The sequence below is a fragment of the Anomaloglossus baeobatrachus genome, chromosome 8 (assembly GCF_048569485.1).
Source record: "Anomaloglossus baeobatrachus isolate aAnoBae1 chromosome 8, aAnoBae1.hap1, whole genome shotgun sequence".
In the NCBI taxonomy this organism is placed as follows: Eukaryota; Metazoa; Chordata; class Amphibia; order Anura; family Aromobatidae; genus Anomaloglossus; species Anomaloglossus baeobatrachus.
In genome coordinates this window covers 90,748,983-90,771,108 of record NC_134360.1, presented here as the reverse complement: position 1 = coordinate 90,771,108, position 22,126 = coordinate 90,748,983, and the positions used below count along the sequence as shown (strand labels likewise).

At 53.1% G+C, this 22,126-nt stretch overlaps 1 protein-coding gene across 3 annotated transcripts in view; it reads right to left on the bottom strand.

Annotated features, from left to right (window-relative positions):
* Positions 1–18,864, bottom strand: part of FAM234B (family with sequence similarity 234 member B) — a 70,238-nt gene extending 51,374 nt beyond the window's left edge. The window contains exons 1-2 of one of the 3 annotated variants that reach the window (XM_075321896.1): positions 18,744–18,864; positions 8,738–8,910 (exon numbers count right to left, since the gene is read on the bottom strand). In XM_075321896.1, coding sequence (XP_075178011.1) covers positions 8,738–8,771 — 34 coding nt within the window. In that variant the 5' untranslated portion in view covers positions 8,772–8,910; positions 18,744–18,864. The remainder of the gene's footprint in view (positions 1–8,737; positions 8,911–18,743) is intronic. The other 2 variants (XM_075321895.1, XM_075321894.1) reach the window with 2 other exon arrangements.
* Positions 18,865–22,126: the final 3,262 nt, after the last annotated feature.

Genomic DNA, 22,126 nt, shown 5'->3' with positions numbered 1-22,126 from the left:
TTGTCTGGGTGTGATGGGGGGTGAGAGCAGTGTTGTTTGTGTGTTGCGTTGTTTGTGGAGCGCTGTGTGTGTAGCGTTGTGTGTGTGTGTGTTGCGCGGTTTGTGTGTGTGTGGTGTGTTTTGGGGGGAGGTATGTTTTGTGCAATGTGTGTGTTGTGCGGTATGTGCGTATATTTGTGTGTGCAGCGTTGTCTGTGTGTGGGTGTCTGTGTAGGGCAGTTGTTTGTGGTTCCCAGTGTGTGTGTGTGGTGTGTTGTGCAGTGCGCGCGTGTGTGTGTGTGTTGGGGGGAGGTGTGCACTTCCCATCGTGCTCCATCCCCCATGCAGCGCACTCCCTATCATGCTCCATCTCCCATCCTGCGCACTCCCAAACGTTCTCCATCCGCCATGCTGCGCACTCCGAAACGTGCTCCATCCGCCATGCTGCGCACTCCCAAACGTGCTCCATCCGCCATGCTGCGCACTCCCAAACGTGCTCCATCCGCCATGCTGCGCACTCCCCATCGTGCTCCATCCCCCATGCTGCGCACTCCCAAACGTGCTCCATCCGCCATGCTGCGCACTCCCCATCGTGCTCCATCTCCCATGCTGCGCACTCCCAAACGTGCTCCATCCGCCATGCTGCGCACTCCCAAACGTGCTCCATCCCCTATGCTGCGCACTCCCAAACGTGCTCCATTCCCTATGCTGCGCACCCTCCATCGTGCTCCATCTCCCATCCTGCGCACTCCCAAACGTGCTCCATCCGCCATGCTGCGCACTCCCAAACGTGCTTCATCCGCCATACTCCGCACTCCCCATCGTGCTCCATCCCCCATGCAGCGCACTCCCCATCGTGCTCCATCCCCTATGCTGCGCACCCCCCATCGTGCTCCATCTCCCATGCTGCGCACTCCCAAACGTGCTCCATCCGCCATGCTGCGCACTCCCAAACGTGGTCCATCCGCCATGCTGCGCACTCCCAAACGTGCTCCATCCGCCATGCTCCGCACTCCCCATCGTGCTGAATCCCCCATGCTGCGCACTCCCAAACGTGCTCCATCCGCCATGCTGCGCACTCCCAAACGTGCTCCATCCGCCATGCTGCGCACTCCCAAACGTGCTCCATCCGCCATGCTGCGCACTCCCAAACGTGCTCCATCCGCCATGCTGCGCACTCCCAAACGTGCTCCATCCGCCATGCTGCGCACTTCCAAACGTGTTCCATCCGCCATGCTGCGCACTCCCAAACGTGCTCCATCCGCCATGCTGCGCCAGCATCAGCCTCTCTACCCGCAGCATCAGCCTCTCTGCCCCCAGCATCAGCCTCTCTGTCCCCAGCATCAGCCTCTCTGTCCCCAGCATCAGCCTCTCCTCTCTGTCCCCAGCATCAGCCTCTCTCCTCCCAGCCTTCCCCAGCATCAGCCTCTCTTCTTCCAGCCTCCCCCAGCATCAGCCTCTCTCCTTCCAGCCTCCCCCAGCATCAGCCTCCCTCTCCCAGCCTTCCCCAGGATCAGCCTCTCTCCTCCCAGCCTCCGTCCTCCCAGCCTTCCCCAGCATCAGCTTTCCCCTCCCAGCCTCCCTCAGCATCAGCCTTCCCCAGCATCAGCCTCTCTCCTCCCAGCCTCAGCCTCTCTCCTTCCAGCCTCCCCCAGCATCAGCCTCTCTCCTTCCAGCCTCCCTCAGCATCAGCCTCCCCTTCCCAGCCTTCCCCAGGATCAGCCTCTCTCCTCCCAGCCTCCTTCCTCCCAGCCTCCTCCTCCCAGCCTCCTTCAGCATCAGCCTTCCCCTCCCAGTCTCCCCCAGCATCAGCCTCCCCCTCCCAGCCTTCCCCAAGATCAGCCTCTCTGCTCCCAGCCTCCTCCAGCACGCCGTGCTCCTCTGGCGACACTCACACACACGATCGCATACACTCACACACACACACCCGATCCCGACACTCACACACACCCGATCCCGACACTCACACACACCCGATCGCATACACTCACACACACAGACACTGACGATATCGCACATACGCGCTCACAGTCACAACATCCGGAGATACCACATGCTTCTGGCCATGTGATCCTCCGTCAGGTCCTGGAAGGTCACAACAGCACAGTATCGAGGCCGAGAAGCAAGCGATATCGCCGGATGCTGTGAGTGTGTGGATGCGATGTGATGTGTGTGTGAGGTGTGTGTGAGGTGTGTGTGAGGTGTGTGTGAGGTGTGTGTGAGAGTGAGTGTGAGCTGATGTGTGTGTATGTGTGTGTGTGTGCGTGTGGATCTTCTGCTGCAGGACCTTGATGCGCTTGTAACCATGCCAACGTATCCCGTCCCCCGCTCGCACGGGAGCCCGCACCACTCCCGTGCGAGCGGGGGATGGGGGGGGGAGGGAGTACAGTACTCACCCCCCTTAACAGCCGTGTCAGTTCGGGGAATGCGCGGGGGGGGTGAGAGGGGGGGGGGAGTACAGTACTCACCTCCGTGACAGCCGTGTCAGTTCGGGGAGGTGGGCGGGGCCAGAGCTAACGTGCGGGGCGTGAGGGGGGCGGGGCGTGGCGGGGCCGAATTGCCAATGCCTGCAGGGTGCCGGGGTGAGAGGCCAATCTGTGGGGGGGGCGGAGCCTGGGCGAGCGGCTGGCCAATCCGTGTGGGGGCGCAGCCTGGGCGAGCGGCCAATCGGTGTGGGGGGGCGGGGCCATGGCGAGCCCAGCGGCCAATCAGCTTTGTGTCACCGTAAGGACACAATGTCACCGGAAGGACACAATTTTGAAGCATGACAGACAGACAGACAGACAGACAGACAGAATAAGGCAATTATATATATAGATATATATATATATATATACACACACACACACACACACACACACACTGCATATACACAGCCTTGTGAGACCCCATTATTAAAAGAATTATCCAAGACTTAGGCGGGCTTTGCACGTTGCGACATCGCAAGCCGATGCTGCGATGTCGCACGCGATAGTCCCCGCCCCCGTCGCAGGTACGATATCTTGTGATAGCTGGCGTAGCGAAAATTATCGCTATGCCAGCTTCACATGCACTCACCTGCCCTGTGACCGTTGCTCTGGCCGGCGACCCGCCTCCTTCCTAAGAGGGCGGGTCGTGCGGCGTCATAGCGACGTCACACGGCAGGCGGCCAATAGCGGCGGAGGGGCGGAGATGAGCAGGATGTAAACATCCCACCCACCTCCTTCCTTCCGTAGAGCCGCCGGCGGCAGGTAAGGTGAAGTTCCTTGCTCCAGCGGCGTAACAAACAGCGATGGAACTACATCGTACCTATCGCGGCAGCATAATTATGGAAAAGTCGGAGCCTGCACTGATGATACGATAACGACGCTTTTGCGCTCATTAATCGTATCATCTAGAATTTACACACAACGATGTCGAAAGTGACGCCGGATGTACGTCACTTTCGATTTGACCCCACCAACATCGCATGTGCGATGTTGCAACGTGCAAAGCCGCCCTTAAGGCTCTGTCACACACAGAGATAAATCTGTGGCAGATCTGTGGTAGATCTGTGGTTGCAGTGAAATTGTGGACAATCAGTGCCAGGTTTGTGGCTGTGTACAAATGGAACAATATGTCCATGATTTCACTGCAACCACAGATCTGCCAAAGATTTATCTCTGTGTGTGACGGGGCCCTTAGGGTCTTTTTTCCTATTGAGCTGAGAACTAACAGACAGGTAGTTGTTAACTACCTGCACCTTCTGCCCGGCGATACCTGTTCTAGTTCAGAGCAATCACGGCCCACTCCTGCCATGAATTCTCCAGCTTCCGGTGACCCCAAGTCATCAGACCAGTTCTTTCTCTTCAACTCTGCCCTGTTGACAAGGCATATCTGCCAATGTTGCAGTGAGTAATAGCCGGCTACCCACTGCCTAACTGTGCAAAGCCAGCTGTCAATCAACATGATGCTGGCATGTGATGCCCCAGAGCAGTGCGGAAGAGAAAGAACTGCTCTGTTGACGTGAGGTGAAAAGTATAGGCACTATGTTCCTTCCCCCAGCTTCTGTTTCCTACTGGTGATATCCTCATTTGGATGTCCAGCCATACTGCCATTTTTTATGCCAGTCAGTAATAGACTAGCTGGGATTTATCTTGCAGCTAGGAAGTAGGTTTCATACTCTCCAGCAGTACATACATTACCTTTTCACTTTGTATTACATGGTTTGTTTTTCCTCACTCTGGGATCGCTTCCTATCTCAGCACTCCTTACTTTCTATAGGTTAATTGCACTCGTCTCTACTCTTTGGTTCCTTGGGAGGTACGTGAATCACTCGATGGCCATTCAGGCAGCATAGGTCCAAGTTGCCATAATTTAGTCTGGGTTAGCGACATTCTAGCTTACGCAAGCACCACTAGGGACTGTGGGATCCAAAATATCTTGTCTGTATAGGAACCAGCTGAATCAGTAGCAGTTTTTCAGTGTTTTACCTTTCTCTACTGTGTGAGTTGACTACACAATCATAACATTTCCACAATTGGATGTGTTTAAAAAAAATGTTCCTGTGGTTATATTCTTATAAATGTGCCCCTGCTGTGTACTGTGTATTGGATGTGTCTGACCGTATAGGGACATGGTCTGATCATACCACATATCCTAAGCCGGGGAGAAAGTAATAAAGTATACAGATAATAATTCTTTCTTTGAGGTAAAACATTTTTTTAAAAAAAAACAGGCAATTAAATGTTTTACCTCACAAAAAGAATCCGCTATGATCTCATACTGTAATGTTTTTATACTCATTTGTGTATCTTTTCAAAGATCTATTGATTAAAATTAACGTTGATATTAAGTTTTATTGACAAAATGTCTTGAAGGTGAAAAACCTTGGTCTTAGCATAGTGGATATTACAGGCAGCTTAAAGACGATCTGTCACCAGATTTCACATTAAAGTTATTATATTCAATAGATCCCTTTAATCTTGATGAAGCTGATTTATTTACTCTGGAAATCCATGTAAGAATGGCTGTAAAATCCTGAAATTAAGATGAGCATTTTATGAGTCCAGGTATAGAATGAACCAGCTCATGAGTTCATATATATTCAGGCTCTGCCCACCCAGCCTGAATGACAGCTGCATCTGTTACTGGGTAGTGTGAGATCTCAGCAGTGGGGGAGATACTGTGGATCTGTCAATCAGGCTTGGTGAGCAGAGATTGGGTTCAACTTTCTAAAAGAGTTCTATTGCCATTCTGATATGGAATTTATAAAATAAATACACCATACTTATCAGGTCTAAGAGTACTGTAATGTACAGGTGCGGGGAAATGTCCAAGAATGCCTGAGCATGCGCATTATAATATTTTGACCTGCTCTCGCAGGGCAGCGAGAAGTGTGTGTGCGTAGGAGTGCAATGGAGGACTCTGCGTGGAAGACGTCTGATGCGTCATCCACGCTAAGCAGGGAAGGAGGACGGTGATCACAAGAAGAGAGGAGGTGCCAGACTGAGACCAGCTACACCCATTGGACTGGACTGCCCAGCAGGTGAGTATAATAAAAGCTGTTGTTTATGTTATACAAAGCGGGCTGGGAACTTACAAACAGTATTCTAAAATACTGTATATAAGGGCTCACTGATGGTGGCTGTAGTTTATAGAGGACAAATCTGATGACAGGTTCACTTTAAATGGGTCTGCATTCATGATACAGTTCCAAGGGCATTGTTCACAAAGAAGTGGTCATCAGTCTGGGATGTGGCCAATTCTTTCAGTGACTCTTCCAGTCTCTCTGTATCTCTGTTGCAACCTACTGATGACACTCTGTGACACTGCCCCTTCCATATGAGGAAGGCCATAATTATCATTGTTGGTCGGCAGCACATCCATAAGTGTAAACAGACGGTGTGCTGCTGACAATAAAATTGAGGGGGTGAATGAGTGATCCCCAAATGCCCTTGCGATCATCAGAGATAATAAAAACAAACTTCACCTTCCTATATTATCGACTGCGAACTACTGCAAGAAAATTATCAGCTTGTGAACAAGAGGTTACAGTAGAGACCACAAGGCTGCTAATCGTACACTGAGCCCCTCTCAGCTCTGTCTGCGGGTCATAACCAAGACATAAATCATTTTCTCCAGTTTTCACAAAGTTTAGCAAAGATAGCCGCCTTTACATCTGAGAACATAAAAACACCAACTGTGCACATCAAAAACATACCTCTGCCTGCACAGGATGCCCTGGAAAACACTAAGCAGAAAAAGCTGCTCCAAAAATGTCACCTTCATAAATTACTGAAGACAAACCTGATCCTTCATATTATGATATATGTAAGTAGTAGCACAGAGTAGATCTGTGTGTTACATCGGTGTCCCAGCACTATCCTGCCTTCTGTCCTGCCGCAGCCAGTCTGCTCGCTGCCTGTCCATCTGCAGTTGCCCACGTGTCCCTCCTGCTGCTGTGACCACCTTGCTGCTTCTGCTCCGCTCCCGACTCAGTCTGTGGCCCATGGTCTGCGCACCCACGCCGGTGCAGGTTTGGACCCTAGAGCAAACGCGCTTCCTGCTTCATAAAAGGGGCAGTGTGCACTCCAATGACTCCCCCAGCGTATTGCAGGGATTCTAAAGGTGTTTAAGGCCTCAGCAACGTTAGTCTTTAGTATGTAGTACGTCTGCTACTTGCCTGCTCATTGTTAGGTACCGTCCTGCCTGTGTTCCTGTTCCTGTCCTGCCTGTGTTCCTGTTCCTGTCCTTCCTGTGCTCAAGTTCCTGTCCAGCCTGTACTCTGGTACCCGTCCCGCTTGTATTCTGGCACCCGTCCCACTTGTATTCCGGCACCCGTCCCGCTTGTATACCGGTACCCGTCCCGCTTGTATTCCGGTACCCGTCCCGCTTGTATTCCGGTACCCGTCCCGCTTGTATTCCGGTACCGCGTCCCGATTGCATTCCAGTACGCGTACCGCTTGCATTCCGGTACGTGTCCCGCTTGTATTCCGGTACGCGTCCCGCTTGTATTCCGGTTCCCCTCCCGCTTGTATTCCGGTACACCTCCCGCTTGTATTCCGGTACCCCTCCCGCTTGTATTCTGGTACCCCTGCCGCTTGTATTCCGGTACCCCTGCCGCTTGTAGTATTCCGGTACCCCTCCCGCTTGTATTCCGGTACCCCTCCGCTTGTATTCCGGTACCCTCCCGCTTGTATTCCGGCACCCTCCCGCTTGTATTCCGTTACCCCTCCTGCTTGTATTCCGGTACCCTCCCGCTTGTATTCCGGTACCCTCCCGCTTGTATTCCGGCACCCTCCCGCTTGTATTCCGGTACCCATCCCGCTTGTATTCCGGTACCCTCCCGCTTGTATTCCGGCACCCTCCCGCTTGTATTCCGGCACCCTACCGCTTGTATTCCGGTACCCATCCCGCTTGTATTCCGGTACCCCTCCGCTTGTATTCCGGTACCCCTCCCGCTTGTATTCCGGCACCCTCCCGCTTGTATTCCGTTACCCCTCCCGCTTGTATTCCGGTACCCTCCCGCTTGTATTCCGGTACCCTCTTGCTTGTATTCCGGTACCCATCCCGCTTGTATTCCAGTACCCATCCTGCTTTTGTTCCGGTACCCGTCCAGCCTGTGTTCCGGGAATCCGCCTTGCCTGTGTTCCGATACCTGCCTTGCCTGTGTTTTGGTACCCGTGCTCCTGAACTTGTCCTGCCTGTGTTGTTCCGTTACTTGTCCAGTCTGTGCTCCTGAACCCATACTATCTGTGGTCCAGGCTGTACCAGCTGTCCTGCGCCTGCATCTGACTTGTGACCCTGTCTGCACCAGAACTGGTCATGCCTGTGCAAGTGGTCCTGTCTGCACCTTTACCCAAACCTGTCCTGCCTGTGGCTCCAACTATGTCTTGTCCACTGTCAGTCCAGACTCCTGCCTGTGGTTCTGACTTCGATTCACCTGCCACTGTTCGGGTCAGCTACTGCAGACCCGGAGACTGCCTTTGAGTGGTACCTGGTGGCTATCTGCAGCACAAACCTAACCTCACTACCAGAAGCTCTAGAGAAGACCAGGTAGTGCCTCCAGTGTGAGCCCAGGCTCTGTGGTCCACTGGGTCCACATCCCTGTCTTGGCCATAACTTTCACCTCCGCTTCAGCCATAACAGTGTGCCAGAGATCACAGACCCTGATTTCACAATGTACAATCTCAGGGGAAAACCCCAGTAAATGAGCCGCAACGTTCAACTTGTGTTACATGCATGGGTAAAAATAAAACTCTTCATTTAACCAAACACAGAACCATAAGAGGTCAAGGATTGCGTCAAAAAGTGAATTTCATAAATTCATCCATGGTTTTACATGATACATTCAGACACATTTTGTAGTGTTAATTGACCACTGATGGGAAAATATTTACCAATTCGCGATATTTTAGTGACCTGTTAACACAGGCAGACCACAGTTAATGATCTGCAATAGATAATTCAGTGCGCAGAAACTGCCATTGTTCTCGGAGCACGAGTCCTGTTTTCACAAGGCGCTGCGCTGTAGAGAACAATTAGTTTTTATTCAACCGAATAGATCATTTCATCTGACGAACGAGCATCATGCTTGTTTGTGTGGTCAGAAGCCTGTTTACACTGCATGATTGTCAGAAATCATGTCTTCCTGAGAACGCTCTTTCATGATAATCTTGCAATGTAAATGGACCTTTATAGGGCGCCTGTGAGGTCTCTCCAGCCTCAGTAATTCCTTCCAGTACCATTCTGAATGTGAATCCAGCTGTCCACTAATTCCAGAGACCATAGATATTACCGAAAAAGTAAACTTTTAAAGCCGTCTTGGGCATATCGGTGTTTCTTCACTGAGTGCAGTCCGGCTTTACTCGCTGTAATGACATCCCCGGGTTGTGACTGACAGCCTCCTGATTCGCTGCGTCTCCTCTTCTGTGACTGATGTCTCGTACATGCACACAATGTCCTTCCTTCCTAAGCACAGAAGAGAAGACGCAGCAAGTCAGGAGGATGTCAATCATGCCCAAGAGGGGTGAGCACAGCATGTAAAGCCAGAATATTACAGTAAAGAGACTCCCCCCGGACTAGTCAGGTGGGTTTACACATGCCGTGGACAGTAATAACAGTTAATGTTTCCGATAACATCTATTGTCTCAGGTCTCTGTAATGTACTGGGGGCCATCTCTGAGCTTTCCAAGACCCAACAGGGTCCCTCTAAAGTATAATCTCATAAAGCTCCCTAATATGGAGGTCCTGCCGGTCCTTCATTTGTCCAGCAGTAATGACAATCTGACTACACGTGACTGCTGTAGCCAATCATATGACTTGGTCTTGAGCTGACTCTGCTTCCATCAACGCTAAGGGCAGTGATTGTCCAAAGCGGTCACATGTGGGAAGTTGGATCATCATCCCTGTATGACAATGAAAAGGAAAATCTGGGACAACTGGATCAGAGGCGCAGGACCGGATGAGGGAACTAGCAAGCAAGAGTCAGTTATCTGTAGTTCTTGAGCACATTCCCTGCATATAATCATTTAATATTATATTAACATCTAAGACAATGCCTTTAAGGTTTTAGTAAGAAAGTATTTTATAAGGAATGCTGTGCCACATTAGAAGGCATGGAGTTTTGAATTCACAAAGTGTGACAGAGGGACCTTCTGACATTTTTGTTCTGCATACATTGTATTTAATACAAAAGTGGATTACATTTATCCTGCTGATGAACTATAGGGTTAAGGGAGAGATCCATTGGATTTGTCAATGGCAGATTATGTAGCATGACTGTGTTTTGTAGCAACATTATATAGCCTGGGAGTGGTACACGTTCTCCTTAGAAGATCAGATCCTGCAAAGATGACGGCTGGGGGAAGGAAGAGATCAGATCCTGCAGAGATGACAGCTGGGGGCAGAAAGAGATCAGAACCTGCAGAGATGACAGCTGAGAGCAGGAAGAGATCAGACCCTGCAGAGATGACAGCTGGGGGCAGGAAGAGATCGGATCCTGCAGAGATGACAGCTGGGGGCAGGAAGAGATCGGATCCTGCAGAGATGACAGCTGAGAGCAGGAAGAGATCAGATCCTGCAGAGATGACAGTTGGGGGCAGGAAGAGATCAGATCCTGCAGAGATGACAGCTGGGGGCAGGAAGAGATCAGATCCTGCAGAGATGACAGCTGGGGGCAGAAAGAGATCAGACCCTGCAGAGATGACAGCTGGGGGCAGAAAGAGATCGGATCCTGCAGAGATGACAGCTGGGGGCAGGAAGAGATCGGATCCTGCAGAGATGACAGCTGGGGACAAGAGGAGATCAAATCCTGCAGAGATGACAGCTGGGGGCAGGAAGAGATCAGATTCTGCAGAGATTACAGATGGGGGCAGGAAGAGATCAAATCCTGCAGAGATGACAGCTGAGAGCAGGAAGAGATCAGATTCTGCAGAGATGACAGCTGAGAGCAGGAAGAGATCAGATTCTGTAGAGATTACAGCTGGGGACAGAAAGAGATCAGAACCTGCAGAGATAACGGCTGGGGACAAGAAGAGATCAGAACCTGCAGAGATGACAGCTGGGTTCAAGAAGAGATCAGAACCTGCAGAGATAACGGCTGGGGACAAGAAGAGATCAGATCCTGCAGAGATGACAGCTGGGTTCAAGAAGAGATCAGAACCTGCAGAGAAGACAGCTGGGGGCAGAAAGAGATCAAATCCTGCAGAGATGACGGCTGGGGACAAGAAGAGATCAGAACCTGCAGAGATAACGGCTGGGGACAAGAAGAGATCAGATCCTGCAGAGATGACAGCTGGGTTCAAGAAGAGATCAGAACCTGCAGAAAAGACAGCTGGGGGCAGAAAGAGATCAAATCCTGCAGAGATGACGGCTGGGGACAAGAAGAGATCAGATCCTGCAGAGATAACGGCTGGGGACAAGAAGAGATCAGATCCTGCAGAGATGACAGCTGGGGACAAGAGGAGATCAGATCATGCAGAGAAGACAGCTGGGGACAAGAGGAGATCAGATCCTACAGAGATGACAGCTGGGGACAAGAAGAGATCAGATCCTGCAGAGATGACAGCTGGGGACAAGAGGAGATCAGATCATGCAGAGATGACAGCTGAGGGCAGAAAGAGATCGGATCCTGCAGAGATGACAGCTGGGGGCAGGAAGAGATCGGATCCTGCAGAGATGACAGCTGGGGGCAGGAAGAGATCAAATCCTGCAGAGATGACAGCTGGGGCAGGAAGAGATCAGAACCTGCAGAGATGACAGCTGAGGGCAGAAAGAGATCAGATCCTGCAGAGATGACAGCTGAGAGCAGGAAGAGATCAGACCCTGCAGAGATGACAGCTGGGGGCAGGAAGAGATCAGATCCTGCAGAGATGAAAAGGAACATCTGGGACAACTGGATCAGAGGCGCAGGACCGGATGAGGGAACTAGCAAGCAAGAGTCAGTTATCTGTAGTTCTTGAGCACATTCCCTGCATATAGTCATTTTATATTAACATCTAAGACAATGCCTTTAAGGTTTTAGTAAGAAAGTATTTTATAAGGAATGCTGTGCCACATTAGAAGGCATGGAGTTTTGAATTCACAAAGTGTGACAGAGGGACCTTCTGACATTTTTGTTCTGCATACATTGTATTTAATACTAAAGTGGATTACATTTATCCTGCTGATGAGCTATAGGGTTAAGGGAGAGATCCATTGGATTTGGAAGAGATCAGGCCCTGCAGAGATGACAGCTGGGGGCAGGAAGAGATCAGATCCTGCAGAGATGACAGCTGGGGGCAGGAAGAGATCAGATCCTGCAGAGATGACAGCTGGGGGCAGAAAGAGATCAGATCCTGCAGAGATGACAGCTGGGGGCAGGAAGAGATCAGATCCTGCAGAGATGACAGCTGGGGGCAGGAAGAGATCAGATCCTGCAGAGATGACAGCTGAGGGCAGAAAGAGATCAGATCCTGCAGAGATGACAGCTGGGGGCAGGAAGAGATCGGATCCTGCAGAGATGACAGTTGGGGGCAGGAAGAGATCAGATCCTGCAGAGATGACAGTTGGGGGCAGGAAGAGATCAGATCCTGCAGAGATGACAGCTGGGGGCAGGAAGAGATCAGATCCTGCAGAGATGACAGCTGGGGGCAGGAAGAGATCAAATCCTGCAGAGATGACAGCTGGGGGCAGGAAGAGATCAGATCCTGCAGAGATGACAGCTGGGGGCAGGAAGAGATCAGATCCTGCAGAGATGACAGCTGGGGGCAGGAAGAGATCAGATCCTGCAGAGATGACAGCTGAGGGCAGAAAGAGATCAGATCCTGCAGAGATGACAGCTGGGGGCAGAAAGAGATCAGATCCTGCAGAGATGACAGCTGGGGGCAGGAAGAGATCAGATCCTGCAGAGATGACAGCTGAGGGCAGAAAGAGATCAGATCCTGCAGAGATGACAGCTGGGGGCAGGAAGAGATCAGATCCTGCAGAGATGACAGTTGGGGGCAGGAAGAGATCAGATCCTGCAGAGATGACAGCTGGGGGCAGGAAGAGATCAGATCCTGCAGAGATGACAGCTGGGGGCAGGAAGAGATCAAATCCTGCAGAGATGACAGCTGGGGGCAGGAAGAGATCAGATCCTGCAGAGATGAAAAGGAACATCTGGGACAACTGGATCAGAGGCGCAGGACCGGATGAGGGAACTAGCAAGCAAGAGTCAGTTATCTGTAGTTCTTGAGCACATTCCCTGCATATAGTCATTTTATATTAACATCTAAGACAATGCCTTTAAGGTTTTAGTAAGAAAGTATTTTATAAGGAATGCTGTGCCACATTAGAAGGCATGGAGTTTTGAATTCACAAAGTGTGACAGAGGGACCTTCTGACATTTTTGTTCTGCATACATTGTATTTAATACTAAAGTGGATTACATTTATCCTGCTGATGAGCTATAGGGTTAAGGGAGAGATCCATTGGATTTGGAAGAGATCAGGCCCTGCAGAGATGACAGCTGGGGGCAGGAAGAGATCAGATCCTGCAGAGATGACAGCTGGGGGCAGGAAGAGATCAGATCCTGCAGAGATGACAGCTGGGGGCAGTAAGAGATCAGATCCTGCAGAGATGACAGCTGGGTGCAGGAAGAGATCAGATCCTGCAGAGATGACAGCTGGGGGCAGGAAGAGATCAGATCCTGCAGAGATGACAGCTGGGGGCAGGAAGAGATCAGATCCTGCAGAGATGACAGCTGGGGGCAGGAAGAGATCAGGCCCTGCAGAGATGACAGCTGGGGGCAGGAAGAGATCAGATCCTGCAGAGATGACAGCTGGGGGCAGGAAGAGATCAGATCCTGCAGAGATGACAGCTGGGGGCAGGAAGAGATCAGATCCTGCAGAGATGACAGCTGAGGGCAGAAAGAGATCAGATCCTGCAGAGATGACAGCTGGGGGCAGGAAGAGATCGGATCCTGCAGAGATGACAGTTGGGGGCAGGAAGAGATCAGATCCTGCAGAGATGACAGTTGGGGGCAGGAAGAGATCAGATCCTGCAGAGTTGACAGCTGGGGGCAGGAAGAGATCAGATCCTGCAGAGATGACAGCTGGGGGCAGGAAGAGATCAGATCCTGCAGAGATGACAGCTGGGGGCAGGAAGAGATCAAATCCTGCAGAGATGACAGCTGGGGGCAGGAAGAGATCGGATCCTGCAGAGATGACAGCTGGGGGCAGGAAGAGATCGGATCCTGCAGAGATGACAGTTGGGGGCAGGAAGAGATCGGATCCTGCAGAGATGACAGCTGAGGGCAGGAAGAGATCGGATCCTGCAGAGATGACAGCTGGGGGCAGAAAGAGATCGGATCCTGCAGAGATGACAGCTGGGGGCAGGAAGAGATCGGATCCTGCAGAGATGACAGCTGGGGGCAGGAAGAGATCGGATCCTGCAGAGATGACAGCTGGGGGCAGGAAGAGATCGGATCCTGCAGAGATGACAGCTGGGGGCAGGAAGAGATCAGATCCTGCAGAGTTGAGAGCTGGGGGCAGGAAGAGATCAGATCCTGCAGAGATGACAGCTGGGGGCAGGAAGAGATCAGATCCTGCAGAGATGACAGCTGGGGGCAGGAAGAGATCAGATCCTGCAGAGATGACAGCTGGGGGCAGGAAGAGATCAAATCCTGCAGAGATGACAGCTGGGGGCAGGAAGAGATCGGATCCTGCAGAGATGACAGCTGGGGGCAGGAAGAGATCAGATCCTGCAGAGATGACAGTTGGGGGCAGGAAGAGATCAGATCCTGCAGAGTTGACAGCTGGGGGCAGGAAGAGATCAGATCCTGCAGAGATGACAGCTGGGGGCAGGAAGAGATCAGATCCTGCAGAGATGACAGCTGGGGGCAGGAAGAGATCAAATCCTGCAGAGATGACAGCTGGGGGCAGGAAGAGATCGGATCCTGCAGAGATGACAGCTGGGGGCAGGAAGAGATCGGATCCTGCAGAGATGACAGTTGGGGGCAGGAAGAGATCGGATCCTGCAGAGATGACAGCTGAGGGCAGGAAGAGATCGGATCCTGCAGAGATGACAGCTGGGGGCAGGAAGAGATCGGATCCTGCAGAGATGACAGCTGGGGGCAGGAAGAGATCGGATCCTGCAGAGATGACAGTTGGGGGCAGGAAGAGATCGGATCCTGCAGAGTTGACAGCTGAGGGCAGGAAGAGATCGGATCCTGCAGAGATGACAGCTGGGGGCAGAAAGAGATCGGATCCTGCAGAGATGACAGCTGGGGGCAGGAAGAGATCGGATCCTGCAGAGATGACAGCTGGGGGCAGGAAGAGATCGGATCCTGCAGAGATGACAGCTGGGGGCAGGAAGAGATCGGATCCTGCAGAGATGACAGCTGGGGGCAGGAAGAGATCGGATCCTGCAGAGATGACAGCTGAGGGCAGGAAGAGATCAGATCCTGCAGAGTTGAGAGCTGGGGGCAGGAAGAGATCAGATCCTGCAGAGATGACAGCTGGGGGCAGGAAGAGATCAGATCCTGCAGAGATGACAGCTGGGGGCAGGAAGAGATCAGATCCTGCAGAGTTGAGAGCTGGGGGCAGGAAGAGATCAGATCCTGCAGAGATGACAGCTGGGGGCAGGAAGAGATCAGACCCTGCAGAGATGACAGCTGAGGGCAGGAAGAGATCAGACCCTGCAGAGATGAAAAGGAACATCTGGGACAACTGGATCAGAGGCGCAGGACCGGATGAGGGAACTAGCAAGCAAGAGTCAGTTATCTGTAGTTCTTGAGCACATTCCCTGCATATAGTCATTTTATATTAACATCTAAGACAATGCCTTTAAGGTTTTAGTAAGAAAGTATTTTATAAGGAATGCTGTGCCACATTAGAAGGCATGGAGTTTTGAATTCACAAAGTGTGACAGAGGGACCTTCTGACATTTTTGTTCTGCATACATTGTATTTAATACTAAAGTGGATTACATTTATCCTGCTGATGAGCTATAGGGTTAAGGGAGAGATCCATTGGATTTGGAAGAGATCAGGCCCTGCAGAGATGACAGCTGGGGGCAGGAAGAGATCAGATCCTGCAGAGATGACAGTTGGGGGCAGGAAGAGATCAGATCCTGCAGAGATGACAGTTGGGGGCAGGAAGAGATCAGATCCTGCAGAGTTGACAGCTGGGGGCAGGAAGAGATCAGATCCTGCAGAGATGACAGCTGGGGGCAGGAAGAGATCAGATCCTGCAGAGATGACAGCTGGGGGCAGGAAGAGATCAGATCCTGCAGAGATGACAGCTGGGGGCAGGAAGAGATCAAATCCTGCAGAGATGACAGCTGGGGGCAGGAAGAGATCGGATCCTGCAGAGATGACAGCTGGGGGCAGGAAGAGATCGGATCCTGCAGAGATGACAGCTGGGGGCAGGAAGACATCGGATCCTGCAGAGATGACAACTGGGGGCAGAAAGAGATCGGATCCTGCAGAGATGACAGCTGGGGACAGGAAGAGATCGGATCCTGCAGAGATGACGGCTGGGGGCAGGAAGAGATCGGATCCTGCAGAGATGACAGCTGGGGGCAGGAAGAGATCAGATCCTGCAGAGATGACAGCTGGGGGCAGGAAGAGATCGGATCCTGCAGAGATGACAGCTGGGGGCAGGAAGAGATCGGATCCTGCAGAGATGACAGCTGGGGGCAGGAAGAGATCGGATCCTGCAGAGATGACAGCTGGGGGCAGGAAGACATCGGATCCTGCAGAGATGACAACTGGGGGCAGAAAGAGATCGGATCCTGCAGAGATGACAGCTGGGGGCAGGAAGAGATCGGATCCTGCAGAGATGACAGCTGAGAGCAGGAAGAGATCAGATCCTGCAGAGATGACAGCTAGGGGCAGGAAGAGATCGGATCCTGCAGAGATGACAGCTGGGGGCAGGAAGAGATCGGATCCTGCAGAGATGACAGCTGGGGGCAGGAAGAGATCGGATCCTGCAGAGATGACAGCTGGGGGCAGGAAGAGATCGGATCCTGCAGAGATGACAGCTGGGGGCAGGAAGAGATCGGATCCTGCAGAGATGACAGCTGGGGGCAGGAAGAGATCAGAACCTGCAGAGATGACAGCTGGGGGCAGGAAGAGATCAGACCCTGCAGAGATGACAGCTGAGAGCAGGAAGAGATCAGATCCTGCAGAGATGACAGCTGGGGGCAGAAAGAGATCAGAACCTGCAGAGATGACAGCTGGGGGCAGGAAGAGATCAGATCCTGCAGAGATGACAGCTGGGGGCAGAAAGAGATCAGATCCTGCAGAGAAGACAGCAGGGGGCAGAAAGAGATCAGAACCTGCAGAGATGACAGCTGGAGGCAGGAAGAGATCAGATCCTGCAGAGATGACAGCTGGGGGCAGAAAGAGATCAGACCCTGCAGAGATGACAGCAGGGGGCAGAAAGAGATCAGAACCTGCAGAGATGACAGCTGGGGGCAGGAAGAGATCAGAACCTGCAGAGATGACAGCTGGGGGCAGGAAGAGATCAGAACCTGCAGAGATGACAGCTGGGGGCAGAAAGAGATCAGATCCTGCAGAGAAGACAGCTGGGGACAAGAGGAGATCAGATCCTGCAGAGATGACAGCTGGGGGCAGGAAGAGATCGGATCCTGCAGAGATGACAGCTGGGGGCAGGAAGACATCGGATCCTGCAGAGATGACAACTGGGGGCAGAAAGAGATCGGATCCTGCAGAGATGACAGCTGGGGGCAGGAAGAGATCGGATCCTGCAGAGATGACAGCTGAGAGCAGGAAGAGATCAGATCCTGCAGAGATGACAGCTAGGGGCAGGAAGAGATCGGATCCTGCAGAGATGACAGCTGGGGGCAGGAAGAGATCGGATCCTGCAGAGATGACAGCTGGGGGCAGGAAGAGATCGGATCCTGCAGAGATGACAGCTGGGGGCAGGAAGAGATCGGATCCTGCAGAGATGACAGCTGGGGGCAGGAAGAGATCGGATCCTGCAGAGATGACAGCTGGGGGCAGGAAGAGATCGGATCCTGCAGAGATGACAGCTGGGGGCAGAAAGAGATCAGAACCTGCAGAGATGACAGCTGGGGGCAGGAAGAGATCAGATCCTGCAGAGATGACAGCTGGGGGCAGAAAGAGATCAGACCCTGCAGAGATGACAGCTGGGGACAAGAGGAGATCAGAACCTGCAGAGATGACAGCTGGGGGCAGGAAGAGATCAGAACCTGCAGAGATGACAGCTGGGGGCAGGAAGAGATCAGAACCTGCAGAGATGACAGCTGGGGGCAGGAAGAGATCAGAACCTGCAGAGATGACAGCTGGGGGCAGGAAGAGATCAGATCCTGCAGAGAAGACAGCTGGGGACAAGAGGAGATCAGATCCTGCAGAGATGACAACTGGGGGCAGAAAGAGATCGGATCCTGCAGAGATGACGGCTGGGGGCAGGAAGAGATCGGATCCTGCAGAGATGACAGCTGGGGGCAGGAAGAGATCGGATCCTGCAGAGATGACAGCTGGGGGCAGGAAGAGATCAGATCCTGCAGAGATTACAGCTGGGGGCAGGAAGAGATCGGATCCTGCAGAGATGACAGCTGGGGGCAGGAAGAGATCGGATCCTGCAGAGATGACAGCTGGGGGCAGGAAGAGATCAGATCCTGCAGAGATGACAGCTGGGGGCAGGAAGAGATCAGATCCTGCAGAGATGACAGCTGGGGGCAGGAAGACATTGGATCCTGCAGAGATGACAACTGGGGGCAGAAAGAGATCGGATCCTGCAGAGATGACAGCTGGGGACAGGAAGAGATCGGATCCTGCAGAGATGACGGCTGGGGGCAGGAAGAGATCGGATCCTGCAGAGATGACAGCTGGGGGCAGGAAGAGATCAGATCCTGCAGAGATGACAGCTGGGGGCAGGAAGAGATCAGATCCTGCAGAGATTACAGCTGGGGGCAGGAAGAGATCGGATCCTGCAGAGATGACAGCTGGGGGCAGGAAGAGATCGGATCCTGCAGAGATTACAGCTGAGGGCAGGAAGAGATCAGATCCTGCAGAGATGACAGCTGGGGGCAGGAAGAGATTGGATCCTGCAGAGATGACAGCTGGGGGCAGGACGACATCGGATTTCTGCTATGTTCCATATTATAAATGACCTAGTCTTCTCTACAGAATTGTACGGTGATCGCACAGCCGCGTCCCCATCCTCCATCCCTCTGCACTGCACATATTACTCAGTATATACACAGCGGTGCTGTACAGGAGGAGCGTCTTCCCGGTGCCCCGCGCTGTGTATACAGTGAGGACATCACACACAGCTCCCTGCAGGAACACTCACCAGGCAGCTTCAGGGCTCTGGACAGCACCGTAGCCATACTCAATGGGGTGAAACTACGCATGCGTGCCGCAGGTGATGTAGTTTGACGATCCAGACAGGAAGCAGTGAGCTCCGCTAAGACTGGGGCCGCTAAGCTTGCTGGGAGATCGCAGAGGATCCCCTCCCCTGCCCGTTACGTGAGAGCGGTGTTCCCGGTGCCGTGCAGTGCGTGCACAGCAGAGCGGAGACGTGCTCCCGGGCCGCTGCTATGTGCCGCCTCTGACCTCTATCATCTCTTTCCTCACTGCAGATTGCAGCACAATTCACAGGAATAACCGAAAATAGTGGGATGTTCTAGTACATAATATGAGGGCGGTGTACGGGCTGCACGGCGGTGCTGTCTGATCGTCCTCTTCATAGGATATCGGATCACATCGGGGGAAGATCGTCCTATGAAAGGATCCAATCCTATTAGCAATAAGAAGACCACGACCTGCCTAATACGTCCTGCCGCCTAATATACATGTGCTGCCTAATACATATGCGATCCTAATACACGCGCCCCGCCTGATACACGCGCCCTTCCTGATACACGCGCCCCGCCTGATACACGCGCCCCGCCTGATACACGCGCCCCGCCTGATACACGCGCCCCGCCTGATACACGCGCCCCGCCTGATACACACGCCCCTCCTGATACACGCGCCCCGCCTGATACACGCGTCCCGCCTGATACACGCGCCCCGCCTGATACACGCGCCCCGCCTGATACACGCGCCCCTCCTGATACACGCGCCCCTCCTGATACACGCGCCCCTCCTGATACACGCGCCCCGCCTGATACACGCGCCCCGCCTGATACACGCGCCCCTCCTGATACACGCGCCCCGCCTGATACACGCGCCCCGCCTGATACACGCGCCCCTCCTGATACACGCGCCCCGCCTGATACACGCGCCCCGCCTGATACACGCGTCCCTCCTGATACACGCGCCCCGCCTGATACACGCGCCCCTCCTGATACACGCGCCCTTCCTGATACACGCGTCCCTCCTGATACACGCGCCCCGCCTGATACACGCGCCCCTCCTGATACACGCGCCCCGCCTGATACACGCGCCCCTCCTGATACACGCGCCCTTCCTGATACACGCGCCCCGCCTGATACACGCGCCCCGCCTGATACACGCGTCCCTCCTGATACACGCGCCCTTCCTGATACACGCGCCCCGCCTGATACACGCGCCCCGCCTGATACACACGCCCCGCCTGATACACACGCCCCGCCTGATACACACGCCCCGCCTGATACACACGCCCCTCCTGATACGCCCTTCCTGATACACGCGCCCCGCCTGATACACACACCCTTCCTGATACGCCCTTCCTGATACACACGCCCTTCCTGATACACACGCCCTTCCTGATACACACGTCCCTCCTGATACACACGTCCCTCCTGATACACACGCCCCTCCTAATACACACGCCCCTCCTGATACACCCTTCCTGATACACACGCCCTTCCTGATACACACGCCCTTCCTGATACACACGTCCCTCCTGATACACACGTCCCTCCTGATACACACGCCCCTCCTGATACACACGCCCCTCCTGATACGCCCTTCCTGATACACACGCCCTTCCTGATACACACGCCCTTCCTGATACACACGCCCCTCCTGATACGCCCTTCCTGATACACACGCCCTTCCTGATACACACGCCCTTCCTGATACACGCGCCCTTCCTGATACACACGTCCCTCCTGATACACACGCCCCTCCTGATACACACGCCCCTCCTGATACACACGCCCCTCCTGATACGCCCTTCCTGATACACACGCCCTTCCTGATACACACGCCCTTCCTGATACACACGCCCTTCCTGATACACACGCCCTTCCTGATACACACGCCCGCCTAATACACACGCCCCTCCTGATACGCCCTTCCTGATACACACGCCCTTCCTGATACACACGCCCTTCCTGATACACACGCCCTTCCTGATACACACGCCCGCCTAATACACACGCCCCTCCTGATACACACGCCCCTCCTGATACACACACCCCTCCTGATACACACGCCCCGCCTGATACACACGCCCCGCCTGATACACACGCCCTTCCTGATACACACGCCCCGCCTGATACACACGCCCTTCCTGATACACACGCCCCGCCTGATACACACTCCCTGCCTAATACACACGCCCCTCCTAATACACAGGCCCCTCCTGATACACACGCCCCGCCTGATACACACGCCCTGCCTAATACACGCGCCCCGCCTGGTACATGCGCCCCGCCTGATACACACGCCCCTCCTGATACACACGCCCCGCCTGATACACACGCCCCTCCTGATACACACGCCCCGCCTGATACACACGCCCCACCTGGTACACACGCCCCCTCCTAATACACATGGCCCCTTCTAATACACACGCCCCTCCTAATACACACGCCTCCTCCTAATACACACACTCCCTCCTAATACACCTGTCGCTTCTAATATACACGCCCCGCCTAATACACATGCCCCCTTCTAGTACACACGCCTCCTCCTAATACACACACTCCCTCCTAATACACCTGTCCCTTCTAATATACACGCCCCGCTTAATACACACGCCCCCTCCTAATACCCACGCTTCTACTACACATGCCCCCTCCTAATACACGTGCCCCTCCTAATACACACACTCCACTTAATTAATACACACGCCCTCCCTAATACACACGTCCTGCCTAATACACACGCCCTGCCTAATACACACGCCCTGCCTAACACACACGCCCTCCCTAATACACACGCCCCGCCTAACAAAAATGCTCTTCCTAATACACACGCCCCACCTAATACGCCCTAATCATAAATACAGGAGAACAAAGGAGTATAGAAAGTGCAAAAAATCATTAACCACACAAGGAGGGGTTGACAAAGGTTTCACATAAAAATATAAAACAATTTTTAAACATGGCACAAATCAAAGAAAAACACGCCCTTCCTGATACACACCCTGCCTAATACACACGCCCTGCCTAATTCCCATGTCCCTCCTAATACACACGCCATTCCTAATACACACACTCCCTCCTAATACACACACCCCTCCTAATACACACGCCTGCCTAATATACACGCCCCTCCTAATACACACGCCTGCCTAATATACACGCCCCTCCTAATACACACGCCCCTCCTAATACACACTCCCTATTAATACACATGCCTTTCCTAATACACACGCCCCTCCTAATTCACACGCCCCTCCTAATACATACGCCCCTCCTAATACACACTCCTTCCTAATACACATGCCTTTCCAAATACACACGCCCCTCCTAATACACACGCCCCTCCTAATACACATGCCCCTCCTAATACACA